Source organism: Kogia breviceps, chromosome 19, assembly GCF_026419965.1.
Source record: "Kogia breviceps isolate mKogBre1 chromosome 19, mKogBre1 haplotype 1, whole genome shotgun sequence".
Classification (NCBI taxonomy): domain Eukaryota; kingdom Metazoa; phylum Chordata; class Mammalia; order Artiodactyla; family Physeteridae; genus Kogia; species Kogia breviceps.
The window spans coordinates 37,080,694-37,101,746 of NC_081328.1; the positions used below are offsets into that span (position 1 = coordinate 37,080,694).

Here is a 21,053-nt window from a genome sequence, read left to right on the forward strand (position 1 = left end):
ATATAATATTCTCAATTTGGAGTCACCAGTGTTTTGACAAAGAAATGGATTAGGCTTTCCAAAGCACATATGGAAAAAAGGGTGAGAGAGGGAAAAGAAAAAGCTAATTAAAGTGTTATTTTTGTATTCTGGTATCTGCCAACTTTTAATCTTTATAATTTAGTTGTGGGTGAATCGTTAAATTGAAAAGAAGAAAATGAAACCAGGATAAAAGCAAGAATTTTGTACATAAATATGTAAATACTAAACTCTAGAGAAAAAATTCCTGCCACTGATGGAATTACAGTTGGACAATCCATCAAAGAAAGGCAGTTAATTTCTGACCCTCCAAAAATAGAGGTAAGTCCTTTTGTTACTAAAATATAGTAAAACCTTGTTATCACAATTCATATCTTCTCCACAATTTTCACTCTTTCTCAATCCTATTAAGATGTGTCATTAGATTGTTATTAGTGGAAGTAAAAATCATCTTTTTGCCAAACTTGAGAATTTCCCACAACTTGTACCCCAAACTTGAGCCCCTCTTGCCAAACTTGAGAATTTCCCACAATTTGTACCCCACTCCTGTGGGTAATTTCCATATCTTCTAGTTTTTCTTCCCTTCCTCAACTCCAGAGGTGAGTTAAGTCAAGGGCTTAGGAAAAGAAAAAGTCAGCCTCTGAGAAGTCCAGTGGGAAGGGGTGTATTCTCAGCAGAGGTAAAGTGATCAAACCCAAGGAGAAGAAAACAGGAGATCCAGGAGGGCTCCAGCATTATTTCAGCTTGTTAGGCACTATTTTTTCTATTTTAATAGTAAGAGTGGCAGTGGCAGAAGCTAGTCAAACTGAAATAGTCCTGGAGCTTCTTGGAATCCATTTACTTGAATGAAGATAAACCCCATTCTCTCATGGGCTGCTGGAACCATCCATGCTTTCAGTTTCCTTCAAGTCCTATTTTTTAAGACAGGAAGAAAAGCTTTAGGAGCAGAATAGCTACTTTCTTTCATTTTATATTTCTCCTTACTTGCAACATTTTACTGTAATCCCCAGGAAAGAATAAAAGATGATTTGATTGTATTAAAACAATATATGCTTTCCTCTATTTATAGACTTTTTAGATTGTCTTAGAGAAGGAAATATATGTGTGTGTGCATGTATGTGTATATACAGATATATATATATATATATATATATATATATACACACATATGGATATATACGTACACACAGACATACTTCCTTTGGTTTTTGATCTGCAAAACATGAAGCAAGGGCTTCCCTGGTGGCACAGTGGTTGTGAGTCTGCCTGCCAATGCAGGGGATATGGGTTCGAGCCCTGGTCTGGGAAGATCCCACATGCCATGGAGCAGCTAAGCCCGTGCGCCACAACTGCTGAGCCTGCGCGCTAGAGCCCGTGAGCCACAACTGCTGAGCCCACGTGCCACAACTACTGAAGCCTGCGTGCCCAGAGCCCATGCTCCTCAACAGGAGAGGCTGCCGCAGTGAGAGGCCCGTGCACCACAATGAAGAGTGGCTCCTGCTTGCCACAACTAAAGAGAGCCCGCATGCAGCAACAAGGACCCAACGCAGCCAAAAATAAATAAATAAAATAAATTTATTTAAAAAAACATGAAGCAAATAAAATGTTCTTTGTAATCATATGCCAAGAAGGTGGTAAAAAAAATGTGATTTATATCTGCACATTCCAAAACATCATACTGCAAATCTTCACAAAACATTCTACGCTATGTTTACACAACCTAAGCAAAGTGAATAGATACACACCATTTAGTGAATTTGGGTCTGTTCTAACTATGCATCAGAATTTTCTCTTGCTTTGAAGACCCACACATACAGGCTGGCTGGCCCCAGATTCTTGAACACTAATGTTCCATTTTAGCTTGGTGTTAGGTTTACCAAAATCTAGAGCAGCACAGCTTGTTTTCTAGAGAAATCTTAATACATTCCTGGGTTTGCCTGAAATTTTTATATTAATAATGGTGTAAGCAGTTGCTTCTAAATTTTTATGCAGCTTTTGAATTCTTAGGTTACTTAGGTGATAAAAGTCCCATGGATGCTCTTCTCTGAGTGTGGAAAACTAGCACTCTTCTAATAGTTAGTTCACTGAGTTATTCTCTAAATGCAAGGCTTTCTGAGTATTTAGGTAGAGAGAGGATTCATGGTCAAATACAGGACCTCCTTATGGAAGTTAGCCTGAGCACGCACAAGATGGAACAAATTCAGAAAGCTTCTGTCGTCTTCATCATTGTTTCCTATACGCCACACACAGGAATAGACAGTAGGGAAAAGAAAATGACAGTTAAGTTTCTAAATATATGATTTATTTGAAACATAAGATGTTCCAGTTTCCCTAATAATATGTAACAGAAGACTAGTTAGTGATTTTCCCTAAGTCAGACGTTAACCATTGAAATCATGGAATTATATTTAGAGCTCTGAATTAGAAATCAGAAGAAAAAGATGCTGGTCCATGCTTTATTGCTTCTAACTTCACGACCTTGGACAAGTCAGGTAATTTCTCTAAGCCTTAGTTTTCTCATCTGTAAAATAGGGTTGATTATCATGTTGGGCACCTAATAAAACTATAAAAATATGTATGTGTAAACTATACAAATAAAGAATATTGTGATGATTATGATAGTTGATTAAGTAAGCAAGTTAAAATTTTTGCTGTGCAGAATTGAAATTAGTTCCTTTCAGAGCAGAGTCTTCAACTTTATGTTTTCCATTAAAACTAATACCAGATTTAAAAGGTGACAAAACCAGGAATTAAATATATCTCATGGAAAAACAATGTCTGATTTTGCTATTTTTAGCTTAGATTTAAAAGTCTACACAGAATTATCTATGTCTTAAGGGGAGACTAGAATGCACTTTACTCACAACTGTGCACCATCTACATGCATACTCACCAGACACAACTGATTGTAGTACTTCCGTTATCACACACGCAAATGCATTTGCGACACTCTGCAGGAAGTTATTTCTTTCCACTGGAGTGCTAAAGACTTTACAGACTTTTTGCGTCATTTTAACTGCCCAATCCATGCAGTATAGTTCTTTCTCACATACCTGATTTAGACATACAAAGCAATATGGTAAATCTTCATTTAAAGAAAGCTGTAGAATTTGAAAATGGTATTAACAATGACCGTTTGTAATTTTACAGAATTTAATACATATAACATCATGTTGAGTCTATAAATGGGAAATGCTCTTATATCTAATACTTCTTTGCTTTCAAATGGTATAAATTTAGTGGGGAGAAGTGTGAGGTAAAAAAAGCCTGGTTCAAGATTATCACAGAAAAAAAGATTATCATAGAATATTTATTTATTAATGTAAGAAATAATATTGAAAACAATTATTATTAAGGCTCCTGCTCATTCATTCAATAAGTGTTTATTAAGCACATGCTAAGAGCTGGGGATACAATGGTAAGCCATAAAGACACGGCCTCTATTAAGGAGTCCAATGAGGGTGCCAGACAGACAATTTCAACAGGCAAGAGAACCCTGTGGTGACACCAACTTTCCACCTTGAGAGTAGTAGGGACTATTCCTCTATTATTTAAAAGATAGATAAAGTGAAAATTACATGTTTATAGGTAAAACTGACTGAAAGGAAAAAGGTTTATTTACTAACATCTTAAATGGTCAATTTAACTCACAGAGCCAAATAACATAGAGCATGAAAATCAACTATATAGTTCTGTAACTAAATAGTGTTAACTTGACAAGAACTACTTATTATGTGTAAAGCACTGTACAAGGCACTACGAAAGAAATAAGGGGCATAGTCCTGGATTTCAAAGAGCTTGCAATATATTTTGGGAGATGACTTACCCCACACATACAGTGGCCTTAGAACACCACTGGTAAATGAAGATAAAGAGAAGACAAATCTGAGGCCATTTAGAGAAAATTAATGACCAGAGTTGAGATGTTAAACAGAGAAGGCTTTCCGGAGAAGGTTTCTCCACCCCTAGCGGTTTCCTCTCCATTCCTTTTACTACAGTGTGGCCAAAGTCACCTTCCAAAAACGTAAAACTGACAATGTCTCCCTGCTTCCTAAAACTTGTCAGCAGTGTGGCTCCTGTGGTTTAAGCTCCACAGAAAGTTCTACCAGGCCCTGCCTTACCTAGCCTCTTCCTTCCTATCTAAACTTACCATCTCCTCCTCTTCTGCACATTTTTCCCTTCAGAAGTAATACTGAACTGAACTGAACTGCTTATAGTTCCCTGATATAGTCATGCAGTTCGATTTTCTTTCCTTTTTTTTTTTTTTGAGGGCCTCTGCTTATTAAAATAAACATTTACCAAAAAAAATAAAATAAACATTTACATTTAGAATACAGTTAATTTAGTAGCTTTCTTCACATTTTAAAAGAGCCACAGAGATTTCATTCATGTTTTAAGCAGCTGAGTTAGTGAAGATCCTGTCTCCATTTTGTAGAAAATGGATTACATTCAATTATTCCTCACAACAGCCAAAAGAACATTATTCCATTGCTTTTGAAGCACTGGGTGGGCTGGCATCTGTGATGGAAGCCAAATAAATGAGATATCTATGCAACACATGCAGGTACATGCTTGAATAATCGAACCTCTCTGTCTGGTGAACACTTCCTATTCATTTAAAAAACTTATATCTACTGGAATTGGGGAAGCCCTCTCTGTACTCTACGCCCACCCAATATTGGCTCCTCTCTGATACCTTTGTATATTTTTTTACATATTTTTGCACTTATCACACTGAATTTATTTATGTATACTTTGATATTGCTTAGAAGACTGTAAGCAGCTTTTGGTCAGGGATTTGTTCTATTAATTTCCACAGTCCTAAAAATCTCTCACAGGTATGGCCCATAGTAAACATTCAATTTGTGTTAAATGAATGAATATTAAATATATTTTAAAATGTTTTTATTTTGAAAAACATTTTAACTATATAAAAGTAAAGAGTGTAGTATTATGAACCCCTAGCATCCATTCCCTAGCTTCAACAATTACTAATCTTGTTTCACTTCTACCACCACTCACTTACACATTCTCTCCCTGCTGCCCAGGGATTATCCTGGAGCAAATCATAAGGGATGCTTCATTTTTAAATGGAATTTAAGGGAAAAAAAAGAATATAACTTGGCAGAGCTGTATAATGACAATCCAGATATGAAGCAGGGAGAGGTTAACACAAGGAATGATTCCAGATATGATAGTGTATTACATAAATTTTAAAAATTTAAAAAATATATAAAGTATATATAAAAATATATACTTAAATACTTATTCTTTCAAAATGTTTCATACATATTTCAGTTCCTTCAGGGCAGCTCCCTAGTAGGTCAACTATAATGTTAAACAATTTGCTAGAAAAAACTTACTTTATACTTACCAAAGCCAAAAACACTACCAGCCTTGCCAGTTCAATGGCCCGTCCATTCACAGCTTTACTAGCCATGAAAGTGAAACAGAGGCTGTTCCCACTTAGGATTAGGAGACGTGCATTATTCTCTAGAAGCCACTCACGGGGAACCACTTTTATTAAAGAAAGAACAGTTATTTAATGAGAAATTACACAATAGCTATAGTAAACATCATTAAATACATGCAATATTATATTACTTTATTGGAAATACAATCAGTGCCGAGGGAGAATCTCAGAAAAAATGCTTTAGTTTTCCTATTACAGCATTCAACCGGTGACAGAGATTATTTATTGCCAAGTCACAGCGACTCTCACAAATATACTAGTAATACAGTCAAAGCATTTCTCCTACACATAGGTCAACAGACAAGGTGGTGTAATCCTGCTAAAGAAAGAAATCTTGTAAACTTTAGAATCTAAAGGATTATACAGGAATGGGAAACATTGTTTCATCTAGCCAGTACCAACAGGAAGGGCCTTCTTCTTACCCAACATTCGGAGGTGTTTCTGAGAACTTCAAAATGGGAATAATTAAGCTAATTAAATTATGAAGCTTTCAAATAATAGCAATAAATACATATTTATAAAATTGGCAAGGAAAATGGAAGGAAAGTAAGTTGATTATATGCATTCTCTTCAAACATAAAGCCAAACTTTAAATATTTTAAAGCATTTAGTTATTTCCAATAGGCAATTCTTTTGTTACCTATAGAGTTGTCCTTACTATTTTATAACTGTATTCTAATAACAAATTTCTATTACTGTATGTGGTAAATAATTCTTTTTACCTGATAGTTCATCTACAAGACTGATAACATCATCTGCTGTCCATTCTTTAGTGTCTGTATCATATAGTAATTTAATGGCATCAGCCAAACCTTTCAGACTGGGTTCATCTGCAGGTCCTTCTATCATTTTCTGCCAAACCACTTGTCCTGAATGATAATTGAAACAAAAGCTAGGCTATGACAGAATAGTTGGCTTTGTGATAAAGACTACACAGATTGTTTAAAAAGGAAGTTGGGTTGCATAATAGAATCCATTACTTATATATGCTACTTTCATAATGAAAGGTCAATTCTGATAACAGTATAAATTTTAATGTCTCTGACTGATGTGATGAAGTACAGCAACAATAGCTAAATGAGGAAAAGAAAACGTAGTTTCACCAAGCAAAACACTGTTTCTGGTTCAAAGAAAATGCTACCCCATAACAGAAATTAAAATAAACAATTGATATAATCTTACTAAAATGAAATAAAACCTAGTGATAGACTTCCAAAAAGACAGCATGCTGTATTTGAGAATTTTCCAGACATTTATATCAAAACAGAGTAATCCAGTCAATTTTTTATTATTTACCTATGACCAATTCTCTTTGTGAATTACACACACAAACAAAATTTGATCCCAGATTGGCTTCCTGCTGCTACTCAACACACTTTAAACTAGTTAACTCCTGATATAAGGCAGTGTGAACTAAATACATGCTAATTTTAACATTCATCCAAGCAAAACTTAATTAGAAAGGCCAAAAAATAATATGATGCACCCCAAATTAAGTAAAACATCAATTCTGACTACCACATTGCTTCCCTTGCATTATTAGTCCCCGACAGCAGCAAATATAATCTTGAGTTAAGACAATGTTTAAAGGGCTTCCCTGGTGGCGCAGTGGTTGGAAATCCACCTGCCAATGCAGGAGACACGGGTTCGAGCCCTGGCCCAGGAAGATCCCACATGCCGCAGAGCAACTAAGCCCATGTGCCACAACTACTGAGCCTGAGCTCTAGAGCCTGCGAGCCACAACTACTGAGCCCACGTGCCACAACTACTGAAGCCTGTGCGCCTAGAGCCCATGCTCTGCAACAAGAGAAGCCACTGCAATGAGAAACCTGCACACCACAAGGAAGAGTAGCCCCCGCTCACCTCAACTAAAGAAAGCCCGTGTGCAGCAACGAAGACCCAACGCAGACAAAAATGAATAAATAAATATATTTTTAAAAATAATAATAATGTTTAAAAACGAAATGCAGGGAATTCCTTGGTGGTCCAGTGGTTAGGACTCCGGGCTTTCACTGCCATGGGCCTGGGTTTGATCCTTGGTCAGGGAACTAAAAACCCACAAGCTGTGCAGCACAGCCAATATATATAATAAAAATGAAATGCAGTTATTTTGGGTAAATCAGAGATGATGAGAATATATTTGGAAATGGCCTGCAGCAGAACAATTTCTGTCTTGATGCTTAAGTTATGTACAAGTTAATGTAGTATACATTTATGAAATCATGAAACATGGTTTAGTTATTAGGAATGATGAAACTAAGCAGGTACAAAAAGATATGTTTCCTAAAGTGAAAGTAATTAACCAATTTTGTAACATACATCCCTAAGAAATGGATGCTCACCATCTTGAGGAGCTACTGGTCCAAAGATGATATACAGTAATCTTGCCTGATTCACCATTGGCCATGGTTTTAATATACATGTCAACCAAAGTGCAGAGTCACCTTGATGGGTCCAATCATCAAGAAGAACGTTCCTACAGAACAGTCTGATCCTTAACTCCAGTTTTGGGGCTTTTCCTATGAAGACAAAATAACTGTAAACAATTCTTCCTAGAAAGATTGATATGCATGTTGGATAGGTCAAGACATACATCATTAAATGCTTTGTACTGAGAGTGTTACTTCATTTTACTCTAAAATTTGAGATTATCAAGGAACTACTGTTTTTAAAACAACTTTATTGGGATACACTTTACATCCCATAAAATTTACCAATTTAAAGTGTACAATTCAACGTGTTTTTTTTAGTATATTCACAGATATATGCGCCCATTACCAAGTAAATTTTAGAACATCTTGATTACCTCAAAAAGAAACCCTGCTCTTTTAGCTATCACTATCCTATCCTTCTGTCCTTTACCACACCCAGCACTAAGCACTACTTACCATCTCTGTAGATTTTCCTATTCTTCATATGAATAAAGTCACGTAGTAGGTGGTTTTTTGTGACTGACTTTTTTCCTTAGCATTTTTTTTTTAAATACTTATTTTCTATTTATTTATTTATTTATTTGGCTGTCTTGGGTCTTAGTTGCGGCATGCGGGATCTTTTCATTGCAGTGCATGAGCTTCTCTAGTTGTGGCGCATGGGTTCCAGAGTGCGTGGGTTCAGTAGTTGTGGCATGTGGGCTTAGTTGCCCCATGGCATGTGGGATCTTAGTTCCCCAACCAGGGACGGAACCCGTGTTCCCTGCATTGGAAGGCTGATTCTTAACCACTGGACCATCAGGGAAGTCCCCTTAGTATGTTTTCAAGGTATATCCATGTTATGGCAAGTATCACTACTTCATTCCTTTTTATGGCCAAATAGTATTCCATTGTATAGGTATACCACATTTTTAATCAATTCACCCATCGAGGGATATTTGGGTTGTCTCACGTTTTGGCTATTATGAACAATGTTGCTATTAACATTCATGTACAAGTTTCTGTATGGAATATGTTTTTGTTTCTCTTGAGGATATACCTAGGAATGGGATTGTTGGGTCATATGGTAACTCTATATTTAATTATTGAATAACTACCATATTGTTTCCAAAGTGACTGCACCATTTTTCATTCCCACCAGCAATGTATGAGGGCTCCAAACTCCCCACATTCTCACCAATGCTTGTTATCTGACTTTTTGGTTCTAGCCATCCTAGTGGGTATGAAGTGGTATCTCATGGTTTTTTTAAAACAGCTTTATTGAAATATATATAATTTACATACTGTATACCTTACCCTTTAATGTATGTTTTTGATATATTACATTATTTTCCTAAATTGTGGTAAAATATATATAATATAAAATTTGCTATTTTAACCATTTTTAAACTATACAACTCAGTGGCATCAATTACAGTCACAGTGTTGTTCAACCATCACCGCTGTTTTACTCTAAAATTTTTCCTCATCTCAAACAGAAACTCTGTAACCATTAAGCAATAACTCTGCATTCCCCATCTTCCCAGATCCTGGTAACCTCTAATCTACTTTCTGTTTTTATGAATTTGCCTGTTCTAGGTACCTCACATAAGTGGAATCATACAATATTTGTCCTTTTGTGTCTTATTTCACTTAGCATATATTTTCTTTTTTTAAAAAAATAATTAATTTATTTTATTTTATTTTTGGCTGTGTTGGGTCTTCATTGCCACGCATGGGTTTTCTCTAGTTGCAGCGAGTGGGGGCTACTCTCTCGTTGCGGTGAACGGGCTTCTCATTGCGGTGGCTTCTCTTGCTGTGGAGCATGGGCTCTAAGCGCACGGACTTCAGTAGTTGTGGCACATGGGCTCAGTAGTTGTGGCTTGCAGGCTCCAGAGCGCAGGCTCAGTAGTTGTGGCACACAGGCTTAGTTGTTCCATGGCATGTGGGATCTTCCCGGACCAGGGCTCAAACCTGTGTCCCCTGCACTGGCAGGCGTACTCTTAACCACTGTGCCACCAGGGAAGCTCCTTTGCATATATTTTCAGTGTTCATCCATGTTGTGGCCTGTATCAAAACTTCACCCCTTTTTATGACTGAATAATATTCCATTGTATGTATATGCCACATTTTGTCCATTCATTCAGCTATTGATGAACACTTGGATTGTTTCCAGTTTTTGGCTATTGAAAATAATGCTTCAGTGAACCCCAGTGTCCAAGTATTTGTCCTTGTTCCTGCTCTCAATTTCCTTAGTTATGTACCTAGGAGTGCAATTTCTGAGTCATATGGTAATTCCACCTTTAGCTTTCTGAGGAACGTCCAAACTGTTTTCCCTGGTGGTGGCACCATTTTACATTTTATATTTTTATACCATTTATGTTCTACTTACTTGTAGATAAGACAAGTGTAAATGGAAAGTCTGCCAATGCACTAAGGCCATATGTAAATATCTCTTGATGTGTTAAGTAACACAAAAGTTTAGAGGAGAGAGATTATTGCAGGTCTGGGAAGATCAGGAAAGGCTTTACAGAGGAGGTCAGGTAAATTGGGTCTTAAAGGGTGAAAAGGAGAGATGGTATTTCAGGAAAAAGAGAGAATGAATAAAAGGTATGAGGTAGAAATGTGTAAGAGGTGTCTGAGATACAGTGAGTAAAGCAATATGCCTATGTCAAACTGATACAGAGGTAGTGGGCAATAATTTTGAAAAAGTAAGTTAGGATTAGAATATGAAGGCCAATATAAATAGTTTGGGCTTTATTTTGAAGATATAAGGAAGCTAATAAAACTTTTTGATCAAGAGAGGGACATGATAAATTAATTTTGTTATTGTTTCATTGGGTTTCTATGTCTGCCTTTAAAAAAAAATCTGCCATGATTTGTTTCATAACAAAATATTTCAAGCTGACAGAAAAGCAGAGATACTGTAACAAACACTGTGTACTGATCAGCTAGCTTTGTCAAATCTTTATTTTTTTGCTATATTTGCTTCAGATTTTTAAAAATAAATAAAACATTCTGATATAGTTAAAACTTATTGTGTATCAGTCCCAATCCCCTTCCTCCCCAGAGGTAATCACCATCTTGAATTGGGTTTTATCCCTCCTGTATTAGTCAGCTTTCTCTAGAGAAACAAAACTAACAGGATGTGTGTATATACATAGAGAAGGATTTATTCTGAGGAATTTGCTCATGAGGATTCTGGAAGCTTGGCAAATCCATAATCTGCAGGGTAGGGTGGCAGGCTGCAGACAAGAGAAGAGTTCTAGTTCAAGTCCAAAGGCAGTGGCAGTCTGTTGGTAGAATTCTTTCTTGTTTGGGGAGGGGAGTCTTTTTCTGTTAAGGTGTTCAAGTGATTGGATGAAGCCCACTCACATTATAGAGGGTAATCTACTTTACTCAAAATCTACTGAGTTAAATGTTAATCTCATCTAAAAAATAACTTCAAAGAAACTTGACCAAATATCTGGGTACTGTGGCCTACCCAAGTTGACACCCCAAATTAACTATCATACCTCCCAACTGTTTTTATACTTTTTTACATATGTATCTAACCATAAAGAATATATAAATTGTTTTGCATGTTTTTAATATGTATATAAATGGTATCATATTAAAAGTATTGTTTGGTAACCTTTTTTTCTCAAATTATATTTTGAGATTTATCCATAGTAAGACACATGGCTCTAGATAATTCATTTTAACTACTGATGTTCTTTTTTTAAAATCTATTTATTTATTTATTTTTATTTTTGGCTGCGTCGGGTCTTTGTTGCCGTGCATGGGCTTCTCTCTAGTTGCAGCGAGCCGGGGCTACTCTTCGTTGCGGTGCGCAGCCTTTTCATTGCGGTGGTTTCTCTTGTTGTGGAGCACGGGCTCTAGGCGCACGGGCTTCAGTAGTTGTGGCACGTGGGCTCAGTAGTTGTGGCTTGCAGGCTCTAGAGCTCAGGCTCAGTAGTTGTGGCACACGGGCTTAGTTACTCCGTGGCGTGTGGGATCTTCCAGGACCAGGGCTCGAACTCATGTCCCCTGCATTGGTAGGCAGATTCTCAACCACTGCACCACCAGGGAAGTCCACTACCAATAGTTTTAATTGTATAAATATGCCATAATTCATTTATCTATTCTCCTGACAACAGGCATTATGTTATTTGCAGCCTTCCCTGGTTACATGCTGCAATGTTCATTCTTATATGTCTCCTTGTGCATACTGTGGGAGTTTCTCAGAGTGAAATTGCTAAGTTGTAGGGTTCTTATAATTTTTATTTTTTGGTTGCACCGTGAGACATGCAGGATCTTAGTTCCCCTACCAAGGGTCAAACCCATGCCCCCCACAGTGGAAGCGTGGAGTCCTAACCACTGGACTTCCAGGGAAGTCCCGCTTATAATTTTTAAAATATGAACTATTTCAGGAATATATAGAAGTTTAAAGAATACTATAATGAACACCTCTGTATCCTCCACCAGCTTAAAGAATAAAATATTATTAATGTGGTTGAAGCCCTCTGAGTGCTTCTCTTTCTCTAATCACAGGCCACTTCTACCTCACTATCTGATTCAGTATTTATCATTCCCTTACATCTCTTTGTCTTTTTACTACAAACAAATGCCACAATTTATTTTGAAATACACTTTAGAACTATACTTTTTTTTTCTATTTTAATCTCTGTATAACGCTATCTATGAATTTTAGTTCTTTACCTGGTTTGCTGCCGACAACTGTCTGCATCTTGCGGGAGAGATTAGTCAGCTCACATAAGAAGTTATAAACACGATGGCACTCAAGTTCATCCCATCCTGCTGTTAAGGTCTGAGGATGACAAATGAAACATTTCAGATGTTCAAACCATCAAATCAAAACGTAAGTCACTATTGCCTTATGACCACAACTGCTGTAGCGTAAAATCGAGTCAATGTGCAATTTTTATCCACTATGGAACTGTTCAAATTCGTAGGAAATTTTATATAAACAAAACCTAGAAATGCTCCAAAATCCAGTTTCTTTTTGGTTGCATAGGGAGTATCTTTTCAGGGAACTAAATGGTACTGAATCTTGAGCTCTGACAGTATAGATACAACTTTAGACATCTGACTCACAACCATACTGTGGCTTAGTTTTAGACTACAGTAGAACCCTTTGATCCCCTCAATATCATTTATGATATTGCTTACAAGTGATAATGACCTCATTTTAATATGACAATTATGAGCATTTATTTATGACATTTGGGTGTGAACAAAAAACAATTTTTATTAGGACCAAATATAATAATTATCTTTGAGGAGACCAGAATGTACAGTTAAACATATATGAAAAATTCAAATGGTATTAAACTATATGTAGATTTTGAAAAAGTTGATTAATCATATCAATTTTTCTTAAAATAGTTGAACTACATTTCAGTAGTTTAAAAATGAATCTTATTCTCTTTGGAAGGACATAATAGAAACTGCTAACAGTGGTTACTTCTGTTGAAGGGAACTCTGTGAACAAGGAACAGGCCTGGGAGGAGACTTACAATTCACTTTATACCGTTTTGTACCTTTTGAATTTTATATGAATACATGTGCTCATATTACCTGTTGCAAAGGGAAAAAGAAAAAGCAGAAATCTATCTATCTTGGAAGAGGGCTAGAAGGAGGGCCTATGCCCCTGGAATCTGTACATGCAGATGGTGGCTGGCTGGCAGGATGGGTTATAAGCAAGACTGTTGTAAGATTGTTGTAAACCTCATAAGGTTGCTGTAATATTTAAATAAGTTAATACATGTAAACTGCTTAGAACAGTGCAATATATTAATAATATATTGAACAGCATTAATAATAATGTTATTATCTTCTTTGTTTATAATAAAATAGTAAAAAGTGTTCTTAAAATCATGCAGTTGATTTCTTCCCCCCTCCCAGGTTTACTGAGATATAATTGATGTATAACATTGTATAAGTTAAAGGCATATAACATAGTAATTATATATATATAGCAAAATAATTACCACAAAAAGGTTAGTTATCCCTATCATTTCCTATAGTTACTATTTTTTTATACGGTTCATTTCTAAGATCACATCTTAAATAACTAGCCCAAGACTTAAAACTCATTGCACACACACACCCTCTACCCCACAATATTTCTAGTCATTACAATTGGCTGGAAACTTCAAGTACATTGGTACAGAGCAAATAAATGTTAAACATTTCTTACCAGTGAGAAATCCAAGAAGAAAATCTGAGGTGGCAAACATATTATTAGATTAACACATTCTCAAACATTTACAATGTTATTTTGTTTTCTTTTTAGATCATTATTACTTTTATTATCCTATAGAAAGACAGATTACATGCTCTACTTGATAACAGTTCAAAAAGGATTCCTTTTCTTCTTTCACTAAAAAAAAAATGTACCTGTAAAACCATGCCATAACATGGTAATCCTAAACATTGCAATGGAGTTACACAGCCGTTAAATTTAAAACAGGAAACCTGTAAAGAGAACAACTGTTAATTCCTCCTTTTCAGTGGAACTGTGCAATGATTTGACGTTCAAATTTAATGGAAATACACAAGGATTGTTTTCAGTCTAAACTGAAAATAACTAAAACGCTAAATAACTGATTAGTCTCATGTTATATAGGTGGGGATTATGAAATATAAAACAAAGTCTTTGCCTCAAGGAGCTCACAATTTATTTAGAACAATAAGATATACATACATGAAATTAATTTTATATTTCAGGATAAAGTATGTATAAATGCTAAAATGACCAAATAAACATATCAGATACAATGAAAGCAGGGAAAGGATAATTTTGAGAATGATTAAACAAGCTTATGAATGATGTGAAACAAGCAATGTCTTTAAGTAGGATTCAAATATAATCAATAGATAGCATATTTGGTGAGGGAAACAATAAGGGCAAAATGGTATAGAGGTAAAAATTTTAAATATTCATTTGGATAGAAAGATATGAGCAGCTTAATTAGGCTCAAAGTAGTAGAAACTAAGGCTGCACTGTCAGGCGGAACCCTAAATACCACCTGTGGACTTTGGACCTTATCTTGATGAAATTGAGTAGCCACGGAAATATTTTTAAAAGCAAGAAGATTAATTTGATGTAAGTGATTCAGCATTTAAAATGTCTTGGGAAGTGAAGAAGTGAATGGCAGAAAGATCATCTTGGAAGCTGCTGCAATAACATACAGCTGAACTCAATGCAAACACTGACATGAAAAAAGCCAGTGGATCAGAAACAGTTTGCATACTATTAAGTGTAAAACTGAATCAGCAGTATTAAATATATATTGGGTTTATATAGTAAAACTCAATGTCTAACAGAGATTATGCCCAAACATATTGATACACATTTCCAAGTCATAAATTATCATAAAAGGTTTGTCATTTTATATATTAAAAATAGTTTTAATACATATATTTAAATAGTAAAATGTTAACATTTGGAAATAATTTTCATTTTAATAGAATATCTAAATCACAACTTTAAAACAACCTCAGAATTCCCACATGAGGTAAAAATACTTTTATTACTCCGATAAACCTAATAAACTTGAATGATGTACTTAGTTATAGGTAAAAATTATTTTATAATAAGTAAAATACTCCTATACTACATTTTGGTGTTTTATAATCTCTGAGCACTTGGTAAAGTATTAGGTTATCATCAACCAACTTTTTAGTGCCAATTCACGAAATTCCACTAATTAAAGATAGATTTTAAATGAGTATAAGACATTAATAATAAAATATCTTTACTGGAAATCAAGACTGTGAGCTAATTCAGAAGTATGATCTTACTTCTGCGAGTATCTTGTGAATGTACTTTAGTCTTTCCTTTGTGGGTAGCAGCAATGTACATCTTTTAAACAGTAGACCTGAGAAAGTAAAGAGACACATGAAAAACTGACAACAATGTAATTAACTTAAGAATATCTATAATTCACAGCATAATGTTACCTGAAAGTCAAGTATACGATAGTGGACTGTGAGCTGATAGAGTTTTTAAGAGGAAGTTTGGGAGGAAGGGTGCAAAGCACTTATATATGGTGTTTACCAAGTGACTCTGGTGTCCACCTAAGAGGCTATGGCATAAAATCTTACAAAAAATTGTGAAATTGATGCTATAGTACAGATATGAGAAAGTATTTAGATTTTAAAAGATACAATAACCAAACAGAAAACACAACAGGGAAACTCTACTGTCTTTATTCCATAGAAAACATATTCCAATATCTCTTAAAATTAAGCTCATGTCAACCATGGAAAATGTTTTAAGAGGGGCTAATGGAAAGAATGAGAAAGAGATTTTGTACTCCTTTCTCCAAATACAAAAACTTGAAGTCATAAGTATTTAAAATTTCAGAGATTAGAAGTCAGTTTTTCTCTCACAGAAAGTATCCAGTTTGGATGAAATATTTATCTCTTCCTTCAGAGACATCCTTTTATGGGGCTTGCATGTTAAGAATGTATAGAATTTTGTGTTTAGATATTTTAAAAAGAAAAAACAACCCTTCAGTTTCCCAGTGAGATATGTAACTTGAACTACAGTGACAGGAAGTGTATGGTTATGATTTGTTTCCTCTAACTTTAAGTGTTCTGTTTTCCTAAAATGGCAATACATTGTTAACATTCCTATAAGGCCAAATGTCCTCAAACTAAAAATAAGATACATGGTAGGAAAATATATATCTGAATATCACGACTTTCTTCAGTTTTCATCTTCTCTGCATTTACTTTTTTACATAATATAATAACTACTTTATATATAATTCTGTAGAATCTATGGGAATTGAATCTATTTTTAGAAGTTGCTATGTTTGGCCAACACATGATCAGAAGTGAGTTTTAAACATAAGCCCTCCTTATTTTTGTACATAAAAAGACATTTTCAGTGTTTAGTTTTCAGGCTGAGTTCTCTTCCTTTCATGTTTTGGCATCCAGTCCCATGGCATACCATAGCTGGGGAATTGTAAGCTATAATTGTATGTTGGTTGCTTTTTCTAATGTAGAATGCCTATTTTTAAGGGCTTCAATTTACCATAAAAACCAATACTGGCTGACTTATTTATTCTTTTAACACAGGTGCTCTGCTATACCCTTTAGAGACTAACTTCTTTAATTACCTCCCACTAAAATAGAGTCAGATGCAATGTTCTTTCCACACTGGCCATCTGCTCTGTTTTGTATGAAGAAGCAAATTAAAATTTATAATCCTTAGAATGGAGAATTCTGAAAATGTTATTTTAATGTCAGAAAACAAGAACAGATCAGATATGAATGGCAACATGAGGAAATGGTAAGTACATCAAACATTTGTCTAAAGAATTAGTCATAAGCTAGGTGTCTGTACAAAATTTAAGTGGAAGGTTGAAATCATTACATGAGTAAAACCATTTTTAAAAGCTAGCTTTTAAGATCAATACATATTTGTATTTTTAACTGAATTATCCACATAATTGTCTTAATGCTATTTTGTTTGTTTATGCAATTGAACCTGGTCAGGGAGAAAAAATTCTTTCAAATTAAAACTAAAGAGTAAGTTTTTCCCAAGTAGCCTTCCTCTGCATCTGATGATATTGGAAAAAAGATATTCACAATGACAAGTAGCAAAAAGTAATTGCCGTATTCTGTTACAGGCTTCATGAAGCCTAATCATAAATACTGAAACCAATAACATTGTAACCAGGTTACAGACCTTTCATTTAGCCTTACTAAGTATACTTGCCAAATACACTCTGATGTATTTACACATCTATATAGTCTTATTTTATTATCTTAAAGCTAGACATCCTTGGGCTACTAAAAGGTAACTTACTCTTATGCCTTTATTTACATCTCAACATCACTCTGATATTTAGTTTTATTGCCATGTTTTGGTTAATTATAAGTAGCTTCATAATTAAACTGGTGTCATTAGTCAAGTCAAAATTAGAATTTTATTTCAGCACTCTTAGGGAGAATGAAATCAATGAATGGGGTAAAAGACATAAATGATTACAAATCAAGGGAAGAAATTGTCCAGAATTTCCTTTGATAAGATTAATTTAATAATAGCATAATGATTTATTAGTAAATGTGCACAGTGCTTTAAAAAAAAAGAAAACCACTGTTTCTGATAAGAGAATAAGTGATTTTCCACAATAATATGCTTAAATTTCTATTTTAAGAACTAGATTATGGTTGAAAGGGAAAAGCAGTATAGAGATAAAACTCATTGATTCACAGGAAGTAAAGCATAGAAAATACATCAATTTCCTAAACTGGCAAGGCACCTGGACAATAAGCACAGGTGACATTGTATCCACATGAAATCACAAGGACTGACACTTTACATTAAAGTGCATTCTCTCATCTTTAAATATAAGTGTAAGGGACTGTTAGTTATTAAGGGAAAGTCCTCACACTGAAGAGTAAAAGCATCATAGAAATAGGAAGTATTCCATTTCGCACAGGCCTTACAGAATTGTATAATAAAATCCCCTAAATTAAGTATAGTTCTTTACTTGTTACAATTCTCATTACATTACATAAATTACCTAGAGATCTGTAGTGTTCCAATATAGTGGAGTCTTCTCTCCTGTCAGGGAGCTCAAGGTTATGAAAGTCCTGTAGTAAAAGTCTTTTGCTTCCTGATGAGGTTGAGATATAATTAATAATGTGCTGGTTGACTGTTTTGGACACCATGCTTAGAATGCTGATATCGTTCACTATCAAAAGAAACAAATATATATATATATATATACACACACACACACACATATATGAACGGCTTAAATACAAGAACATCACTATTAGCACAATCTATTAATTTATAATAGATTAATAACAATAATATTATTAATACTAAATAATAATAAATAAATAAATCATAAAAGTGGGGGAAAAGGAAAATCTTAAAATTGTTTTAAATCTAGTTCTCAACGAATTAGAAACATTGGGGATGTAACAGTCAAATTACCATGTCATTATAATTAGAAGCATGTTTTAAAGCATTTGAGTATCATATTTTCTTTGAGTACCACTTACCTAACACTGATGAAATTTTAAAAATAAACAGTGTGAACACCATTAACATTCTAGCAGGGCCTAAGATGACAAACTAGTTCTTGGGGAAAATAAAACATTCAATTGTCCATGTAGCCTACTCATAGTCCCCAAACCTCACCTGACAAACATTTTAAGATTATCTGGAATATTTCCAATGGCAAGGCTTTAAAATTTCCAAGCGTTGATAAGGGCTGAGAATCTGGGTCAAGGTTGTTGGAAAAACGGCTGGATCGACGTCTGTATTTCTGGTTGGGAATCAAAAGTGAAACTGGTATTTATTCTAGATGCCATTCTTTTTCTTATCTCATGAATTTATCCTGATTAGAAAAACAAAGTAAAAGAGACAACGAAGAAAGGAAATCATAATGATGAAGAGCTGTTGTTTTTTTAAATGGAGAGGTTCATACTTTGATGGGCAACAGCTGTCTCTTTATATTTACAAAACCTTTAATGTGATGTCCAATTTATGGAGTTCCAACCAGTAGAGTCTATTTATTCATCTCAGCATGATATGAAATACTTAAAAAGCTTTTCCCTCTTAGCCAAATATTTTAGATAGAGCTTTAGCAGAAAATGAGATGTGTATTTGGATGAGATATGTTCCAAGAAAAGAAATGTGACATTTTTATGTGACATTTTTAAAGGGGCTTCCCTGGGGCTTCCCTGGTGGCACAGTGGTTAAGAATCTGCCTGCCAATGCAGGGGACATGGATTTGAGCCCTGGTCTGGGAAGATCCCACATGCCGCGGAGCAACTAAGCCTGTGTGCCATAACTACTGAGCCTGCGTGCTACAACTACTGAAGCCCACGTGCCTAGAGCCTTTGCTCCGCAACGAGAAGCCACTGCAATGAGAAGCCTGCTCGCCGCAACTAGAGAAAGCCCGCGCACAGCAACGAAGATCCAATGCAGCGAAAAATAAATAAATAAATAAAATTTTTAAAAAATAGAAATGTGACATTTTTTAAAAGTAAAAGATTTAACACAAAATATAACAAATTCAATATTCAATATTTGTCAATTAGTATGTTGCTTTTACAATCTTTACATTCTTAAAAAAATCAAAGTATTAATGTAATATTAAAAATTTGTAGTAATGTTTTTCTATTTCTTTAAAACTGAGTACTGACATGTTTTGTTAAAACAATAAAGGCAAAAGAGATTAAAAAATAGAGATTTTAGTTTACAGCTTTTAAAATTTACTAGCTCTAACAGACTAAGATGATTTCATTATGGTTACCAATTATGTGCAATGAAATCAAAGTTTTGTAAACCTAATAAGACTAAATGAATAATTGCTCCTTCAATTCCACTTTTGGTTAATAGTAGGTACTAAATAAGTCTTAGGAAGGGCCTACACGACTTATTTCAAAATGAATATTTCCTAGAAGGAACTTTGTTAAGACTACTGATAATTTATTTACACGAAACAATAATTTAAAAAAAAATGTTATTCATCACACACAGTGACTTTGTGTCACTCCTCCTACAATTCGGAAAACACTGTCCTTTGTATATATACATGTATAGGTACATATGCATAAGTACAACTCCAATCTAAGGCTCCTTGTTTCTGAAGGAACCACTAAGACATCTCATCAAAGAGTTACAAATGTATCTGACCAAAATGCATTTTCTCCTTTTGTCATAAAATTTCTAAAAATCACATTGTTACTTATTCATCTAAAAGGTTACATGTCAACTTATGTCAATTTAAAATCAGCTATATATTTGAAAATGTGGCCAAGAAACTTAGTGCTTAGTGAAAAGCATACTGTGAACCTCCTTTAAAACCATACTATACATAGCACTCTGCTTCAGCATTCAAGGAGCATTGAATTTAGCAGATATTTTAAAATAATCATTAAAATTACACAAGTAACATGTGCATTGTCAAAATTTTACAAAATACAGCAAAACAAAAAGAAGAAAATTAAATTCATTTGGTTTTTAACATTTAAAATTAAGCACTTTGGTTTATATCATTCAGAATTTTACATATATATATTTCATTTTTACAAAAAAAGAGGGAGTCTCTGTTCACACTATTTTGTAATCTTTTTCAGTTTTAACTGTAATTAGAATTGTAATTTCTTTC

At 34.6% G+C, this 21,053-nt stretch overlaps 1 protein-coding gene across 1 annotated transcript; it reads right to left on the reverse strand.

Moving 5' to 3' along the window:
- Nucleotides 1-2,030: 2,030 nt before the first annotated feature.
- Nucleotides 2,031-19,248, reverse strand: FBXO47 (F-box protein 47). The gene is given in 11 exon segments (XM_059046538.2): nucleotides 2,031-2,251; nucleotides 2,912-3,071; nucleotides 5,393-5,535; nucleotides 6,214-6,360; nucleotides 7,834-8,010; nucleotides 12,601-12,709; nucleotides 14,302-14,379; nucleotides 15,709-15,785; nucleotides 18,447-18,617; nucleotides 19,076-19,217; nucleotides 19,219-19,248. Coding segments are annotated over 11 exon segments (1,347 nt in total). The 3' UTR covers nucleotides 2,031-2,138.
- Nucleotides 19,249-21,053: the final 1,805 nt, after the last annotated feature.